Source organism: Anopheles marshallii, chromosome X (genome assembly GCF_943734725.1).
Source record: "Anopheles marshallii chromosome X, idAnoMarsDA_429_01, whole genome shotgun sequence".
Taxonomy (NCBI): Eukaryota; Metazoa; Arthropoda; class Insecta; order Diptera; family Culicidae; genus Anopheles; species Anopheles marshallii.
In genome coordinates, this window is record NC_071325.1 from 5,257,302 (window position 1) to 5,276,371 (window position 19,070).

At 48.4% G+C, this 19,070-nt stretch overlaps 1 protein-coding gene across 1 annotated transcript in view; it reads right to left on the reverse strand.

The window, feature by feature from the left end:
• LOC128718106 (uncharacterized) overlaps positions 1–19,070 on the reverse strand; it is a 36,420-nt gene that overhangs the window by 7,426 nt on the left and 9,924 nt on the right. Inside the window, exons 3-12 of the mRNA XM_053811783.1 lie at positions 16,573–16,686; positions 16,237–16,491; positions 14,961–16,174; positions 14,793–14,884; positions 13,979–14,224; positions 13,282–13,845; positions 12,301–12,607; positions 11,518–11,979; positions 9,311–9,521; positions 611–976 (exon numbers count right to left, since the gene is read on the reverse strand). Coding sequence (XP_053667758.1) covers positions 611–976; positions 9,311–9,521; positions 11,518–11,979; positions 12,301–12,607; positions 13,282–13,845; positions 13,979–14,224; positions 14,793–14,884; positions 14,961–16,174; positions 16,237–16,491; positions 16,573–16,686 — 3,831 coding nt within the window. The remainder of the gene's footprint in view (positions 1–610; positions 977–9,310; positions 9,522–11,517; positions 11,980–12,300; positions 12,608–13,281; positions 13,846–13,978; positions 14,225–14,792; positions 14,885–14,960; positions 16,175–16,236; positions 16,492–16,572; positions 16,687–19,070) is intronic.

Genomic DNA, 19,070 nt, shown 5'->3' on the forward strand with positions numbered 1-19,070 from the left:
AAACTGACCGTCGAGTCGGTTCGGTTGCACGCGCCGACCACTTGCGCTTATCGGTGCCAGCGCTTATCGTTCGCGTGTATGTGAAGAAGGCTCGCAAACCGGCGACAGCATCGATAAGAGGTTTCGCACCTGTAACCAGCACACTCGCACGGTGCGCCACCCTCTACACCCATTTTGACAGTTGTGTACGCAGTACCAACGCTAAGGGAGACAGTGGGTGAGGGTGTTCCTGTAGGTGATGCTATCTCCCATCCTGACTACTCCGGGGGCCGCTCGTCAGAGGGCAGTTATCTTACGGGAATTTGAATTCTGACCGTCAGATAGGAAATCTAATTCAAGTTCCGGCTTGGTTCTTTCATATTTCTATATACCTGACCTACCCTAGCTGGTTGTCTGGGTAGTGGTGGAGTCGGGTTTCCATACGACTAGTCCAGAACCACATCTATTACACCTAGTAACTGGTGCATAAACACTGCTAAAAGCCTGATATTGAAGATCAAGAAATCCTGATGTTGATGTTGTGATGTTCAACAACAAACGGTGAAGATCTTCCCTGAAGTATCTAGCGAGTCTCAATATCCAGTGTTTACCAGGTTATCAAACTACTCACCGGACTGTGCAGCTGGTTGCTGCTGCCTCCACCGCAAACAAGCCGCAACGACTCCATCCACTGCTGCATGTCACTGTGACTGTCAGCCTGCAGCAGCAGTTCACGCTCCGACCCGGGCAATCCGACTGTGGACGCGCTGCGAATGGATGACCCGCAAGTGCTGCCCGCACCGCCAACGTTGGCCAACCCGGATGCGGACTGTGTGCGGTGCACCTCCACATGGCCGAACCCGGCCACGGCAGCCGCCTCCAGCGGACAGTACGAACCAACGGCCGTCGTCAGCTTGAACACGTTCTTGCGCTTCGTGTAGTTCCCCTCGGTGACGTGGAAGTTCGTCAGATCAATCGTGCCGCACGGTTCCGGGCTCTGTGGGTGGTAGGATGAAAGGAAGATGCATCAGATGCTTGCAGTGCTCAAGAATTCTTCACAAGCGATGGGCAGATGTGTATAAAACACAGCAACAACAACAAAAAAAACCGAACGATATTAACCCACGACCCGGTGGAGTTCCAGCGACGTAGACGAAGTTTGCGCAGCCCCGGTGCGTTGCGCATCCAGTTGAGCAGCCGCGCCCCGCCATGGCTCGTTCCGCCCGTAGCCGCAGTTGGACCATCGGTGGTGCCTCCACCGCCGTGTGCTCCGTGCGATCCAACCGGACCGGCCGATCCGGCCCGACTGCGCGGATGACGGCTGGTGGCGGCAACGGTCGGCCGGTGGTCCGCCAGCTCGTTCTCGCTGTAGTAGGACAGCCTGCCGGGTAGTCCTGCCCACTCTCGGCTGGTGTATACCGGATGCAGCTGGTACTGTTGGCTGTGCTGCTGCAGCAGTGATCGGTGAAGCTGATTGTGGTGCGCATGAACATTCGGTTGGTGCATTCTTAGCCGGGCCAACCAAAAAAAAAAACCCCTAACCTCACTTAACTCTCTCTCTTTTACGTTAATTCTTGCGCATTTGGACCACTTTTACACAAGGCATCTTAGTTAATCGTTTTTTCTTCAGCAGATTTAGAGTTCTGAGTGGAAAAAGAAGGTTTCTAGGAAGAGATTTATTGCTAACGTTCTTCAAGCCAACACTTCAAAGACGAAGCATTCCGATAGTAAACCAAAGCTAGCACCATGCAAACGTAGACGAATTCCTGTTGCGACGCTATCCAATCCACTGGTTCAACGAGCACAATTGTTTGCCAACACTACTACTCCTGTTCGATGTTGCTACCTCGAGGCCCAGAACACGAATGAGAATATCTAATGGAACTAACGTCCACTAACGGCACGTACATGCCATTCCCACCAGGAGTCGGCGTTCGTATCCGGTTGATTCATCAAACCAATCGCAAGTATCCCGACACATGGAAGTCACTAACATACATACACCACGCATGTGTGATAGTATTGATGGAGGGAGTAGGAGCAGATGGCAATATTATTTCTACCGTACGCCAATGGTTTTGGAACTTAAACCGAAGGAAGATCATTCAGTACCGCCAGAATTTCACACCCAACCTCAGAAAAGCAACAAAGAAATTAGGGGGGTTTGGCTTAATATTTTGGTTCGTTTGAACATTGGAGTGTTTGATGTGCAAGAGCAACAACACACTCCAAAGGAAACAGATGCTGGCAAAGAGTGGCATACTGCTTGGGCGCGCTGCAAAGATCAAAGATTTGCACACAACAGGCAAAATATATTATTTGTTCTACTGCCAAAGTTTTGCTAAGTTTTCTTGCCCACTGTTGGGGCTGCGATGATTATTGTTTCCCTTCAAGGGACTCGGCCGAACATCAGAGACTTCCTGTGCGGATGTGGGAGTTTGTGCAGAATTGCTTTGGTGTTTTTGATGGTTGGTTGCTGAGAGTGGTACACCCCAACGACAAAGACCCCAAAAATAAAAAGGAAAATCATAGGATGGAGACAAAACAGTGTGTGCGAGGTTACTAACATGACCGGTCAATTTGAACGAATTTATTTGAAGGAACCGCTCGTGGGCAATAAAAAGCAGCAATGCCTATGGAACGTTGCCGAGCACACTGCAATGTTCGGTGACTTTGGTCCGTTCGGCGGTGTCACAGCAAACCCCGCCACAATCGAACTTCATCATAAACTACACTCAAAACCCAATTCAAAACCGTTTGATGGGCGCTTTATTTTACGATCCTTCGGCCTGTGATGAAGGAGATGATAGAGCAAGCGGCCTCAACGCTGGAAGCGAATCAAGAACGATTTTCTTCCCACTGGCGGAAAATATTATTCCCGACCTTTCTTCAAAGGAGCGGCAGTCACACACTTTAATAATAGCTTTTTTTTTCATGTTCCTCCACTGAGTTGTTTGTTTGCCCTGCCGTATGCTCACGAAACACACTCGCGCCCACATGCGGCCTGTTGGTGAAATGCACCGGACAGGGTTCGCTAGACAATGCGGCCGCATCATTGCACCAGCTTTAGATTTGCAATACTGTGTGTGTGTGTGTTTTATATTTCGTTGCTTTATGCGCGCGCACCGACCGCGAGGGCCGTTTGCTGCACGGCTGGTCACGGCGGGTGCGCGAACCACCAATGTTGCACAGCTATGATCGGCAGGCATGCCATCATAACAGGGCTGGCCCGACCGTTTTCGAACCTTCCCTGGAAGGGTTTTCTGCCCAGCAGCGCACTTGTGTGTGCATATTTGCTGGTTTTTAATTGTCGGGTCTGTTTATATCGTTCGCCTGCCAAGTGTGTGCGCAGTTGGGGAAGAAGTCACATCGAAATAGGTGTGCAAATGCGAAAAGGAGTAGAGAGGTCGTCTATGGTTGTAAATAAACAAACCGCGTCCGAGGTTTACTAATAGCAATGCATAACCCAAAAAAAAAATCGAATCAAATTCGTTTATGTTTCAAGAAATGTTTAGCGGAAGGGTTTTGTTTACCACTTTAGGATCATCAATCATGAATGAAATTGTTTATTTTGTGTTTTTTTTTCTGTCGATTCAAAAAGAGCATTTCAACCACCCATTCATGATTGCTAAGAGATGATCAGTTAGCGAAACAAAAGATCAATTTAATAATTTTGGCAAAATTTATTGCAAATTTTAAATTGCTGTAGACAATAATACATGTTTTGTAGCTCTAAGTCTATCGCAAAACAAATTAATTGGTATGAACGTTAGGATTGTTTCGTTCGACATATTAATAACCAATAGAAAGGAATAATTTGCACCTAAATGGCGATCCACCAGGCAAGATAAGAATGAACTTTCATGAGCAAATTCATCCTTTTTGGGGTTTTTTTTTATAACGGGTAATGTTATTTAGAGATTCCCTCGGTTCGTGTTGCCAGTGTTCGATTGTGCCTAAGCATGCCCTTTGTGTCTGCTGCGGAACCTTACAACAGTTCGACCGTGCAGTATGATTGTTTTCTTTTTTTGGTGGCGATAAACGTGGGGTGTTGATAGAGAAAAAAAACCCCCCCCATGAAGCTCTGTACGAATGTGGGGTGAGATGTCGAAAGTTACGCTTCCGATCGCCTTCAAGCACCGGTGGGTTCGTTGACGTGCACGCATCAAGGTCTCTAGCGGCCCCGAAAAGGGAAGGGCGCAGGTTGGGGGGGTTGCCGATTTTCTGGCGGTGCGCCAAACGATACGCAAGACGCACCAAAAAATAAACCCCACCCCCATCCGCCTGGGAGGGTGAAAATATTGGCGATGCTCGCACAAGACACGAACCCTCCGCCGAACAGTAAAACACACGGTAGAAGGAAAACTACGAAACCACCGATGGATCAAAGTTCAGTTCGGCCACGGAAAAGCAAGATGCAGGTGTAGGTGTGGATGGAATGGAGAAAAAATATAACGCGCGAATGCATCTACCTCCTTTCCCATTACACCCCCAAAACCCCCCCTCCCTCCCTCTGGCCAATAAATCGGGCAAATTTTCACTTTCGTGTACGCTGCCGTGGAAAAACGGTGGCGAAGAAGGTGGCGAGACTGCGTGATATAATTTTTCGAAATCATCACCCCGCCCCCACGGTACGCATTGGAAAGGCCTAGCAGGTGACCTACAGCCCTACAGAGCTCGGTACAAGCGGAGAAAAATAAACAACACAAGCTATCGGCAACACACATCTCGGCATGGTATGTGCATTCGCGGCAAAATTCAGCAGCACCGGAAGTAAAATGATGAGACGCATAAAATCATCCGCACGTACACAAACACATAACGACAGCTGCATGATCGTATCGACATAAGGCAAGTGTGCAGTGCCAAGTGACGAAACCCTCACCACCCCCCACACCCCCCGAAATAGGCCGGATTGTCTTCTTTCTTTGATCGTGCAAATGCTAACAGCGCGCCCCTAGTGAGACAACGCCCTGCACAAACATGGGGTGGCGGTGGGAAGGTTTTTGATACGCGATTTGCATACGCAAGGGCTCAACACGTTCCCCCCACACCCACCGTGGGGCTCCGATTGCTATCGGTTCCGATCCCTTGTCGGAATGTCGGAAACCCATATGAAGCGTCTCCGACAGTGTCGAATACGGTGTGTGCGAAGTGGGGCGAACAAAGGGGCACCGGGCGTGTAGCGGTGAAGGTTACCAAATATGAAGGATGGTCAATTCCAAACAAGGACAACGGTGGACAAAAATTCTTCACCAGTGATATCACACGCTGGCAGTGCGAGAAATAGTGAAATGCCGCTATGGGAGGGTAGTTTGGGTGAATTAAGAGCAGCAGCATTACCATTCGTGCATATCATATTTAGAAATGTACCACGACCATTGCATTATTAATTATTGTTCGTTTTGTTAACAACTAAAAGTTTGTTTTTTTTCACCCCTAGAGATTAAGCTAACACACGTTTTCAAATGAAGGAAACACTCAATAATGATTTTTTCAATTAATCACTGATGGAGTCGCATGGTTGGTTGCAGCTTGGTTATTTGAATGTTGGCTGTATTTTTGTGTTTGTTTCAAGTCTCTCGCACACACACACTAATGATATTTTAGTAACAACACCCAACTACATTTCACAAGAAGCACCAAATGTTTCACGTTTTTTTTTCGTTCGTTTTCCTTTTGTTGGTCAAAAGCAGCAAAACTAGCACTTGCTTTATTGGAACAAGTGCGTTGATGCGATTGCTATGATTTGAGCCTTGCACTGTTGTTGCACTGGAGTAACCAAAATGAACTAACTTAATGGATTAAAAAACCTCCTCAATCAAACCACCGGGAAAACGTAAACACTGCAAATTTCGGTGCCGATTTTCCGCGCGCGAGATCACCGTAATTTCGTTCGGGAGCAAAGGTTCAGTTTTCCCGGCAACAAATGCCTCCCACAGGACTAGCACTGGGCCGGGAGGTGGGGGGGGATACTTGGATGGGGGGTAATTTTTTTGGGAATGAAAGGAATAGACAGGGTTGGATAGAAAAGGTTTGATACGGTGCGGAGACGCGTACGCGACTCGAACAACGTGTTCGAACTCCCGCTGCGTGCTGTTGGCATCGGCGGACTGAACACTATGGCGCACTGTACGGGTGTCGGGATCGACCAAAAAACACACACCACCCAGCGACCGCGGCTACGGTATGAGCACTCCAGCGGATACTCTTCGCTCGCAAACTCTTCGCCTCACGCACCAAACGCTCGCAGGTTGTGCGAGTGGAGAGGGAGACATAGACCACTCAGCCAAACCCAGAGCACTGTGTCACTCACCGGGTAACCGTTAACGCACAATGAATATTCGTTTTACTGGTTCAAACCACAGTGAATTTGGAGAAAATATTCAAAATGGCATCACAAAATTACCATAAGGGTAAAAAAGTATTTAAAATAGTCAAATATTGGTAATTAAATTTTCTGGTGCCGTGACCAGGATTATATTCGAATTTCGTATTAGTAGTAGGAAATTACTAACATTGTTCCATACTCCAGGGGTTACTCCATGAACAGAAATATGACGGATATGATGCATTCCAGCGGAATGTTCGAAGGAATGTAACATTCAGCAAAAATTTCCTTACGTTACGCTCAGAACAGAGAAACTATCATCGCTTCTGGTTTAGTTTTTTTAGTACCTTTGTCTGCTTCTTTGTGTCTCTTTCTTTTCCATCTCTTTCTCTTGCATTTAACGTTATCTTGTTGAACATCCCCAAGGACATTACACATTTATTGCGCTGCTCGGTTTCAGCATTGGCGTAGGTCAGTGATGACTTCAAGATCACATATAAAAGAATTCTATTATAGTCACCTCAATTTTCCAGCCAATTTTCCACGTGCGTACACATAATAAAATGCCAAAAAAAATGGCAGAAAAGCCCTTACTGCCTTTGGAAGTTCAAGATTTTGGCCTCCCTTATTCCCTTCCTTTTTCCTCTCCATCAGTCTCCCCTACGTCTACTTCAACACCCTTTGCCTTCCGGAGCGCCATCCCGCCAACGTTGGTACATTTTCTTTCTGCTTGGAGAAAAGAGAAAAGTGGCAGTGGTGCGACCACGATAGATGCGGCTGTATGTGACCGCGGAACATGTGGAAATTCCCCCTAAGAAGAACGCACAAAACAAACAACCTCACACATTTGTTCGCATCTAAATGACGAGGTTGCCATTTGTACCGGGTGCCATGTTTTGGGTGTTTGGCGCGCGTGCACTCTTTCTTTCTGTTTTCGGCTCTTCTTTGGTTTTCTTTTCGGCCCCCATCACGCCCCCCCCCCCTTTACCAGCACCGAATGCGCGTCGTTATGGAAGTGAAAATGCCTAATTGCTCCGATTTTTATGCGATTCATCGCCACCCGAAATGCTGCCGCATTTATGTATGTGTTTTTTGGGGTTGGTTTTTTCTTTGGGGGGGGGGGCAAAAATGGGAGCGAGTGGGGGATGAAGAGGGTTGAAAGGTGGAGAGGAATTTTCGGCAGTCGAAAAAAAAGGGAAACGATGTGCGGCACAACATTGCATGGGCACTGTAGCGAAAGATGAAGCAATGATAGATGAGCATAGACGTGTGTGTGTGTGTACGTATGTAGGATGGATGCAGCTGGGAGAGAGTGAATATTTAAAGAAGAGCATTAGAGCGTAGAGGGAAAAGGTAAATTGATCGATCGCCAGATCGTGATCGTGATGGGCCATGTTGCAACTATTGCTCCCCGGTGGAAAACAAATTGAGGTACAAAATAGCGCACACACACACACATCAAATGGAACGTCTAGCAAGTGAGTGATGTGCCGGAAATGTATGAAAAACCAAGTCAACACCCGCACTGTATCGCGGGGTAAAAACGGGTTGTGGGATTGGAAAAGAGAAATGGTGCTATCAAAATTCGAAATGAAAAGTTTTTTGTTTATCCTTCCTTCTTAACCCCCGATAACGCTTGCTCCAAACCGATGAGTGGCGAACGGGTGGGCGGTCTGACCCGGCGCATCTGCCCGTGCAAAGAGAAGATAGCAAGTTTGAAGTGGGGTACGCTGGTGGACACGGCGACAAATCGGAAGGCAATTTTTTCGGGGCCTACCGAAACGCTTTCTGCACACGCACGGTCACACGCGCGCGGAGGTAGAAACGGGGTGGCGGTGATTATCGGCGATAAGTTTCCCGCGTGGCAAGATCACAGTGCACCCTTACTTTGCCTTTCTTCTTCACTTTCTCCTACTTCTATTTTCTGCACCGTTTTCATGGTGATCGCGAGGGTGGAAAAGGGGTGGCTGGGTGGTTGGTGGGTATGTTAGCTAGTAGCCATGGCATGACCTCACGTACGATGGTTTCCATACTCGTGTCGGACAACATCGCAGCGCAATTGATTTTTGTCCGAAAAACCCAAAGTTTCGTCGCTTATCGGCCGTTTAAGTCTCTTGTTTATTCGGCACTTACTCGTTCACCCTTACACTGCGAATCGTTGGAAACTTTGGATAGGGAAAAATTGTGCCCCGGTCGAAATACTGTCGGTTGCACACAATTCTAATCAATCGATTCGAACGACTCACTCGGCCAGGTCAGGTCCCACCAGGGGCGTTTGGCACCAGCGCATAAACATTAGACCGTAAAGTGTCACACACGCCTACGACGTTAGTTAAATTTTTATAGTTCTATAAAGATGGTTTAATCTTCATATTAATAACGCTGGTCGGGCAGGTCCGGTAGGAATAGCCAACGGTACAACCTTTCAACGGTACGGTTCCAAGACTTCAACGGGCGGTAAATGGTGAGTCCGTCACGCGGACCCGTTCATAAATGCATAAGGGGTGTTCGGGGTGGGGTGGTGCAAGGAAAAGGAGAATTATCCGCCTTGGCAATGACACGGGCGACCATCCACGCTTTGATTAATTTATGTTTATTATTAAACGGTTCGTAAGGATTTCTTCATCGCATGTGGGTTTCGCCGTGTATGACCCGTTTCTTAACCAGACCTCCAGTTTAATTGAGCAATAAAACTGTGCGGCAGTATTAGCATGAAACTGATATTCCACATAAAACGCGATTGAAAGGGAAAATGGCAAACGTTCGCGATGGAATGCGCATGACATAAGGAAGTGGTAAAGGAACCTTTGCCATATTTGTACTTTCACTAGCGCGTCTCGCGCAAACTGCTGGAGATTTTATTCTGGACGTAGGATGTTCGTTGTGTTTGTTCGTGGGAATAATAGCACACCTAAACGGTCCGGTGCGGTTTAATGGAAATAGCAACGGACGAGGCTAAACTCAATTCTAAGGCGTACGAAAACAGACAAAAATCCTTACCTGGTTCGAGTTCTTTCCTTCGCGCACCAGCGACAGCTTCAGATGGTGACCGCGCAGCTCGGCATGGATGGTGCGCCAGCTACGGTCCGCCGACCGCTTACCGTCGATCAGCGTCACCTTTACGTGCAGTTCGCCCTCGCGTACCAGCGGCTCGGTCGTATCGGCCGCCCCGTCCCGGAAGTGTGCCAGTGCTTTCGATTTGGTGCCATGGCTGTCCGGAAGGAGAGTGGAACAGTGAAGGTTGCGAAATTAGAAATCGGTCTCGGACCACTTTGACAGCTTCCATGCATGACATCTATGAGAGCATAACAACAACATCAACAACAACAACAGCAACACACACACACACTCACGCGCACTTAGGCAAAAAAAAAAGAAATACACTCGCACACCATAAAGGGATGTGGGATGAGCGATGTATGCATATGTATGAGACAGATATATAGAGAGAAACGAAACAAAAAACAGAGAGATAGCGAGGGTACACCACTACTGAAGAGAGGTGGGAAAGAAAAGAGGAATGAAAATGGTAGCGAATTGGTGGAAATTTGAACCCAGCACCAGTGCAGTGCCCATTTTTGGGGTGGAATTCGAACTTTTTGTCCACAGACAAAAACACACAAACAAACAAGCTTTGGCAAAAAAAAGAACCAAATTCTAGCTAACGGAAGGGAATGTGAGTGTTTTTGACTGCTCAATCAGTATGGTGTCTTGCTCCCTGTCATACGGTACGAACAACACCGAAACACAGCGCGCACACAATGATACAAAACACATTGCCGAGGTGAGATGAGCGATTTGTGGTAGAGAACCGAAGGGCCTTGTTGTCTTTTCACTGAGGAATACAGTCCAAATTGTCTATGTACACAGAGATGGTAAACGAGCTTTAGGAACTCTGGATCAGGAACACAGACTTCCGAATAATAACACAAAGTAACAAAATTATGTTAGGCGAAAAAGGAACTAACGTTATGCGTTAAAGAACCACCTCAAGATGCCAAGATGGAACTCTGGGTCAGACTTCTTCAAACCCAAAATTTTTTGGAAAAGTTTTGTTAGTAGCAAAGGCATTGTCATGATGTCGAAGGTTTTTTTTTAGACATTAATGAGATCTTTTCCGAATTCTTCCCTCTTCTCTCTGCAGGAGCACCAGTCGGGGCTCAGTCAACAAATTGCGATGATGAGTTCGAGCTACAAACCAATGGCTAGAGACTGCCACAGCATCCTGTACACTGAGCCGTCCCAGTTATCTGATGAGGTTGACCGCGAGTGAAAGGCAGCGTGGTGTGCGGTCTAGCAAAATCTACCGTTGCGGTGGTTTAGTTTTATTGGACGCCGATCGCAAATCGCGGTGCATCAAACGGTTGTTACTGCCGTACGTTGGCTGAAGCGAGCGTCTACCGTCGGATGCTGTTCTTCGGTATGGAACCGCTTTGTGATCCGGTCGAAACGAACCGTAGCGGTCCACCGGTTTTCAATCGAATGCAATTTTGGGGTGCAAAAGTCCTGTGTCGGACAGCGTAAACAGTTCGTCTCGTAAAACGTTCGTCGGGGGAGAGGCGGGCGAAGTTTGGAGTGGTGGGTTTAATGTGACAGTTCAAACGGGCGAGTGCCCGTGCGTTAATATCCGCGATTGCTGTTTTTTTTTCGAATGAAATGTTTTAATACCATCCAGTAGCTTCAGGTTTTACGATCGAAAGCGAAGGAGGCTGTAATTACACGCGTCCGTACGCAGTTAGTACATTCGCGAAACGAGTTAGCCGTGCGCGTTTAATCTCAGCGTGAGATCAACATGAAGATGACTTGATCTGGTGTAGGATATTTCTGGCGTGTAACGAGTTGGAATAAAGAAGAAGGATGGGCGAATATGAGTTGATCGATTTATGGCTGTGTTGCGTGTGTGTGTGTGTGGGCTAGAGTATGTAGAGAGTAAGAAATTCCAAAGAACTTTAAGCATAAAGGGCCTGTCGTATATCCAGGTTTCAAGGATGCAGTACGCAGTAAACAGATATACAGCGAATGTTTAATACAGGATATGAGGACAATATAGAATCAAACACAAACACACACACACACACACAGAAACACGGGAGAGTCAATGAAAAAAAAAAACAGGAAAACATCCATCAACAACAACAATGTACGGGCGCATGTACAGGTGCGGGTGGGTAATAGACTGGTCGTCTGGAATGGAAGGATGCGCGAACCTCTGGGCGAAGAAGTAGTTGCGTGTGACGACACCGCCCGCAGTGGTCGTGGTGATGACGTGCAGATTACCAAGGCTGCCCGCCGCCCCGAGCAGCCGCCCACCGGTTCCACCACCGAGCGGCGTGGTCGTAACGAGCGAAGCCGAGCGGCCCTTGCCGACCGTGGACCGTGGTGGCCGTGGACCGCGGGTCTCGTCGACATCGTCGTCGTCGTCGTCGTCATCGTCGTCGTCGACGTCCGCGTCTACGTCCCGTTCGTCGTGGTGGTCGTGCGGTCGGGGGATGGGGCGGGGTCGCGAACGCTTTTTGGAGCCGGGTTCGGTGGAGCCGGGCGTATGTTCGGTTTCGAGGATGGGTGGAAGTGGTGACGATGCGGTCGAATCGGATGACACCGGATCGAAAAGACGACGCAGCGGCTGAATGTTGGTGGTAAGACGAGGCCTTCGCCATGGACGATAGGCACTGCACACACACAGTCACACACACAGAGACAAATAAATTACATACACGATGTATACACACACACGCACACAAATGTCACGTGTATTTGGAATAAAAGAAAGAAAAATAGAGAGATGAGAGAGAAAGGGAGAGAGTACCAAGGAGAGAACATTGGTGAGATGGAAAACTTTCGATGGGGATGGGAACCGAAAGACCGACGAGGGATAAGATACTGCACCACTGGAAGTGACTTCTGGACGCGGACCATTATTTGCTTGCTGTTCGATCACTCTAACTCATCTAGAAAAGGTAAAGAAAAGTTGCCTTTGGCAGTGTACGTACCTCTTGAGCTGCTGCGGTTGCATCTTGCCGGCCGATAGGGCCGAACCTTCGGTTCCACCGTGCGAAACCGCCGACGGCAGGCTGGGCGATTCGATCGCCGGTGGTTCCGTTGCGTCGGTGTCCGGTGTGTCGGCCGGTGGCAGCGACATCGGGCTACTGTCCGCATCGCTCTCCAGCATCTGGAAGAGATTGTCGTGTGCGGTCGCCCGCAGGTACGAGATCCGTCGCATCTTCCGCTCATCGTCCTCCAGCAGCAGCGGATGGTGCGGTTGCTTCTGGCGCATCACCACCGCCGGTACGGAACCATCTGTATGGGCGGAAGACAGTACAACGGCACGGCATTAAACACGGTCGTCTAGCAAGCGTTCCGTTGGTGTTGGTTTTAATCGGTGTCAGTAGGGGTTGTTGGTTAGAGCTGCGCCCAGTGCGACGCCACCGCATCGCACCGGAACGCTCATGCAACGACGTTAGGGAGTAAAGTTTTAATCGTGTTGAAAGCGAGTAACCGTTGGAACTGTTGGAAGGCAAGGAACCTCTAGCTGGGCTAGTGGAGATGTCTGCCGGTACAGTCGGTCCTACCGCCGAGTACGGTTACGGTCAGTTATGGAAGCATGCCAACCAAACCTACGCACAAAACATGAACACCATTACGGAGCTACGGATGCTTTGTTGGGTGGATTCGTCCGTTCTAAGTATCGCATCGGTCAGCACCTTCAAGTTAGTAGACATGCAGCGCAAATACGGTTACAAAGACTTCTCCTGCCACAGCGCAGTTAGGAGTGAGATGGGAGTTCGAAATGGGGTGATGATTGTTTTATTTGACGGGAAGATGTCCATACTTGACGTTGTTATCGTTTGCAAAGGAATGGTGTATTGTATTAGTACATGAGCGAACCAAAAATAACAAAATGAAGGTGACAAACAACGCGGCGCAGTGGGATGCAAGCGACAAAGGTTTTTGCGGGTAGAAAGTGCGCCAACCTGTGCAAAGGTTGAGCGTGGTGGGACGGATCGGGCCGGTCCCATGCCGAAAGGTGATTGACGATGTTGGTGTTGATGGTGGTGCTGTCGTTCCGGTTGCGGATGGCCCACCGCTGCCATGTGCCGCGAGATGCTCGAGCGTAGCGAGATGCGTGAGCGGTACGGACGAGGTGGACGTGACGGATGACGCTACCGTGAGCGGCGAGAGCGGTGCAAGCGGTGGCGAGGTAAGCGGGGGACGGTGCAACATATCAATATCGCCACCGACCGCACCATCAACATCGCTTTCGCCATCGAGGAAGTGACGCAGGTCAACAATCGTCTGGTTGCGGTGCAACAACTTCATGCGCATCTGCTCGGTATCTGCCGGGGACAGTGGATGGTGGAGTCGGTGTGCGGCAGCATACGTACGGACGGGCGGTATCGGGCGTACCGTACACGCGGTATCACTGTCCGACATCAGCGAACCGATCGAGTTGGTGGACGAGCTGCCTGCTAGCGTTGGCGTACCGTGCGCCGATACCGATCCCGATGTCGATGGTAGCGGTCCTTGCAACCAGAATGCTAAACAAATTGAACCATACACATTGCGACCCAACGGACCGGGGAAGAGAACATCAATCATTTGTACAGTGGGCGCCCCGTCCCGACCCGCAAACCCCCTCCCCCAGATCCCGTGCCACAACGGTAGCTTTACCTGTCGAGTTGCGGACAGCGCTGCGGTACGAATCGTCCCGGATCGGCTTCTGGCGCATCATGGCAACCGGCGGCACCGGGTCCTTATCCTTGTCGACAGCATCGAACGAGTCGGTCGTTAGCAGCGACGAGCTCGCGAGCGAATGTCGCGAATCGCGCGTAGCGTTGGACTCCACCGAGAGTGACCGCAGACGTACCGGCGTTCGCCGTGACTCCGAATCGGAGCTAACCGAACGGGGTTTATCCTCTGCAATGCACAATAGACGGCGATTAGGAACGTGTACTTTACACTTGTGGAAGTAAATGTAATGGTAGCACTCAAGAAATTCAATAAATTAGGTTAATGTAGTCCGATAGACTTGGAATAAATATCGCAGTTTCAGTTAACTGTTGAAAAACTATTTGAGTCTTCAATAAATGTCGTCTAATAATTCTAATTTAACCCTTTATAGACCATAATTGGTAGATGTATAATAAAATGATCTTGCGTTAAATTGTTTGGTTCTAAATGAACAACGCATCTCGAAAATATGGGCTATCGCTTAGCATTAAAATAGGCAAGAACAACAACCTGTAACGCCTATAGACATCCTCCGAATGTTTAATAACCTAAATAAATGAAGAAACGGCTTCAGGTTTGCCAACAATGGAGCTATTCTCGAAAAGAACACTTGTAAATCTTTCTGTAGCTTGATACCGTGAAGACTTTAACATACTATATACTTGTCGCATTTCCTCAAAACTATTGATTTTCTTCATAATAATCTGTTCGTTATGCAGTGTTGCAAGAGGGCGAACAGAAGAGTCCTGCTTACCGATCGATTTTCGCCAACCAGTACTTTCGGCCTTCAGTTCAAATTCTTTCCTGCGCACGGCCACATTCGGCACGACCTGTTTCGTGTTTATGCTGCAAAAAAAAACGGTCCTTGTGTTAGTAATTGAATACACACAACGGGCTTATCTTCCTGCAGCGCAAAGCTTACCGGCTCAGTTCACTCTTGTACAGATCCATCCGATCGATGCCTTCCGGCGACAGTGGCCGGCCCGATTCGAACAACTTCGCCTTCTCCGAGACGGCATGCATGCTGTGCGAGGACAGCGGTACCGTAGCCGCCCCGGTCGGTGAGGATGGTCCCGCGGTCGTCGTGATGGCGGCCGGTGCAATCGCAAGCGATGGTGGCGCCGACTTGGGTGGCAGCTGAAGCGAACCACCGATGCCGCTGGTGAAGAAATGCTCCCGTATAGCGGACAGCTGGGACGCATGCTCCCGCAGCATGTTGGTGGAGCTGACCATCGGTTTCGTGATGGTGCTGGTGGCACCCGTTTGCGACGGCGACGGTGTGGTTGGGGACACGTTCGTTGTAGGGCCGGTGCCGGCGAGCGAACTGGTCGGCGGTGACGCTAGACCACCGGTCGGTTTGTTCGGTTCGGTTGGCAGCCCGTAGCTGGCCAGCGCCGAACCGGATGTGGAAGCGTTAAGTTGCGCCTGGCTCGGGGGCCATACGGACTTCAGCAGCCGGTTCGGACGAGCGTAAAACTCGCGCTGCTGCACATCGTGCGCGGGTGGCAGACCGTTGGTGGGTGGTTGAACCGTTCCCATCGGTACCAGGGCGCCCTGCATCGTGGCGGTTGGACGACGCAGAAACTCTTCCTTCTGCTCGAGGCTTTTGCGCAGCCGGGACATGATGGCGCTGTCACCTTCGCCAAGCGGCGCGTACCCCGCATCGCCCGTTACCGGTACCAGCTCACCACCGTCCTTGCCGTGCAGGGACATCTTCTGCAGAAACTGCTGCTGCTGCTGCTGCTGCTGCTGGTGCAGGTGCAGATAGTGCTGCTGCTGCTCGTACGGCATCGAGACCAGCTTCGGAGTGGCCGGCACCATCGGCTTCTGCAGATGCGTCATGTGCTGCACCATCGGTACGGCTGGATGGGTCAGCATCTTTGGCACTTCGGCGTGCACCGCCAGACTCTTCGGTCCCGGCTGCGGTGCACCGACATTATCCGCAACGATCTCCTGCAGCGTGCTGTACAGCGATTCCTGCTTCTCCTGTACACCCTCCACCGTGAGCGGATGCGGTGGGCCCGGTTTCGACTTCGGATAGGCACCTGCCGCGATCGCCACCGGTTTCGGTGCGTACGGTTGCTGCGGTTGCGGTCGTTGGTTCGTTTCCGGGTTGTGTGCGGTTTCGCTAAAAAACTGCAAAAGTGCAGAGAAATCTTGTTAGTGGAGTGCGCCATTAATGGTGTTCCGTTGCTTACCGTTTGTAAGATATCGTAATTTTTCGGCACCACCTGCAGGGTGAGCGTTTTCGGCGTTTGCTGGATGGTGGCGACAACCTGCGAGTACGGTATGGAGGTAACCGGTACGCCGTTCACCGCCAGCAACCGGTCGCCCTCCTGCAGACCGGCCATATGGGCCGGGGTGTTCTGGTGCACCTTCTTCACGAACACCGTGTCCATCGGTTGCGAAAAGTTCAACAAGCCCGCAGTAGTCAACGGATTGTTCGTCGGATCCTGTGGAATAAGCGGAACGGGTTACATGTGTATCGAGCGCTGCTCCGGCAGCATCAGCAGATGGTGCCCGCGACTACTTACCGTGAGATTTTCCGGTGGGTAAACGATGAAATGGCGCAGCGTGAAGCCAAAATCACCATTATAGCGGTGCAGGATGACAATCCTCGGACCGCACACCTGAGCGGTGGCGATGATCTGACGCACGGTTAAAGAAGAAAGTGATATTAGCAAGAAGGACTTGATAGTGATTTTCGGACAGCTGTCCAAAAAAAATGTGTTTAGAAAAAAAAACGTCACTTGGGTGAAGATGCGTTTAGAATTATGTAAGTAGGGAAAGTTAGGTAGTTAAGTTCTATTACATTGATTTGTAAGATATACAACAATTTTCACGTGCAAATTATGATCACGATCTTGAAATTATGGTAACTTATGTATTCTGCACATGTCATGAGTTTTTGTATGGCGATGACAAAAAAAAAAGCCAAAACAGATGAATGAATTAGACCATTTTTCTTGAATCCTATATTCCACAGTGCTTGTAGAAAAATGCATGAAATGTTAGCTTTACTTTGCTTAGAAACGATAAATTTTACTTTGCTATTTTCAAACGTGAAGAAAGAGTGTGGCTCTAGAGACTAGACATCATTTGTTTGGGAATTTTTTAGCTTCAATTTTACTTTTTTCAATTTCACATTTTCCTTTTTGTAACTTAAAAGGAAGTTTGGGTATATACCTAGTTCAACACATCTACTGACATGTAATAAGTATAAATTCGTTTATTTAATATGATCAAGGTGTTTAAGGTTAGTTCATTTTAGTAAAGCAATGTTTTCTCAAACGCTAAACTATTGTTGAAACAAGCATGTTGAAATATTTAACTGTGTGAGCTAGTAAATACATACACCATCAATTTATTATTGAAAAATCGAAGAAAACAATAATTTTATAAACTATGAAATTTCAAGTTCATCGTACAAGTGATCAATCATGAAACGTCCATGCAGGAAGGGAGATGAAATACGATCGGCTACATAAACGGTAGCTGCACCCGCGGTTCAGAACTAAGATTCATTACCAGCGACACCCGGTTTTGCTTTGCTTTGTTTGTCGGATTGTTTAGATTTCGCATGTACGGTATGTTTACGATTGCTTGTTTTACTTCACCGCAAAACACCAAACGGTGTGCCGGCGCTGCCACAATCGTTAACAGACGTTGGCGCGAATTGTATAATAAACATTTCGGAACGGCAACAACAAAAAAATGCACCCCTGATTAACGGATCAACACCAAGAAATTACACTCAAGCATTGCACGGAAAAATCTGCACTGCACTGGCCGAAGGAAGATAATTGAACCCAATTACCTACCAATCAAAACAATTTAGTGTGCAGTTGAGTGGGAAATATCAAACGGCAAAGCAACACGTACAAACGGTACGAAACGGCAAACAGTAAAGCAGTTCGATTGATTTTGGTCTTGAATGCATGCGCTTTTTAATGCACTTGTAAAATTATGTACGTATCTTCCCAACACCAAAATAACTGCTAAAAATAAAGAGCGATTTAAATAAAGCGCAATTACGCTCCATGCCCAATAAACATTGCGCTGCGTCGAAAATCATTCTTCTCCTCCCAAACTAAAAAAAAAGAAGAAATTCGGACCCCGTCATGATGTGGTGAAATGTAATGGTACGTCATGCCACTTCACACGTTTCCATCGGAACACCGCAAAACGTTCGGGTGGTGCAGAATTGTATTTAATTTCGATGATTTTACCGCCGGAGGAAAGACTGCACACGCGGCACAAGCGACGAACCCTGCCAAATAAAATTAAATCTTCGATGCGCAATATAATTTCACGCGCAACGTTTCAATTGCGGCAGACAGTTGTGAAACTATTAACTTACAGAATAGGTGAGCTAAACGTGCAGATAATAAAGAGTGTGCAATTAAAGGAAACATTTTGTGATTTTTTTACGAAGACCAAAAAAAAAAAGATGAATGTACCTGCTATCAAAGATATAAAAAAAATGCCGCAAAATAAACACAAAATCGATACACTAATCAAACTCGGGAAGCAAATATTAAACGGATCGGTTTCGTTTTATTGCTGTGTCGAAAGTTATTGCAATCAGCGTTAAAGGTTTAGCATATTTTTCAACACACATTTGCCTCGATTGTCCGCGGGCGACGTTTTGTGTACTGACGGCTTTTACCACACGGCCGTTAAAAAGATCATCCCTTGTATACTCAGCCGCACACACAATTCCATCACCACCCCCCCCCCCCCCTCCTCCCCCCTTCCACTCCACCCTGCACTGGTTCGCTCATCCAGTTGACGGTTAAAGAAGGGCAAAGTCGGAAGCTATTCTCGTGCGTCGCGCAAGTTTTTACGACTTGTTTAAAATCGTGTAAATCATGCAATCTACGTTTTAATATTTTATTGCTTTCCATTCGGTGCGGTCGGTAAGATCGACAATAAATCGAAGGACACTGCAACGACCGACGGTGTGTGTGTTTGTGCTCCAATGCACACTGGGCAGCGTTTGGAACAATTTAGCGGGATAAAAAAAATGAGA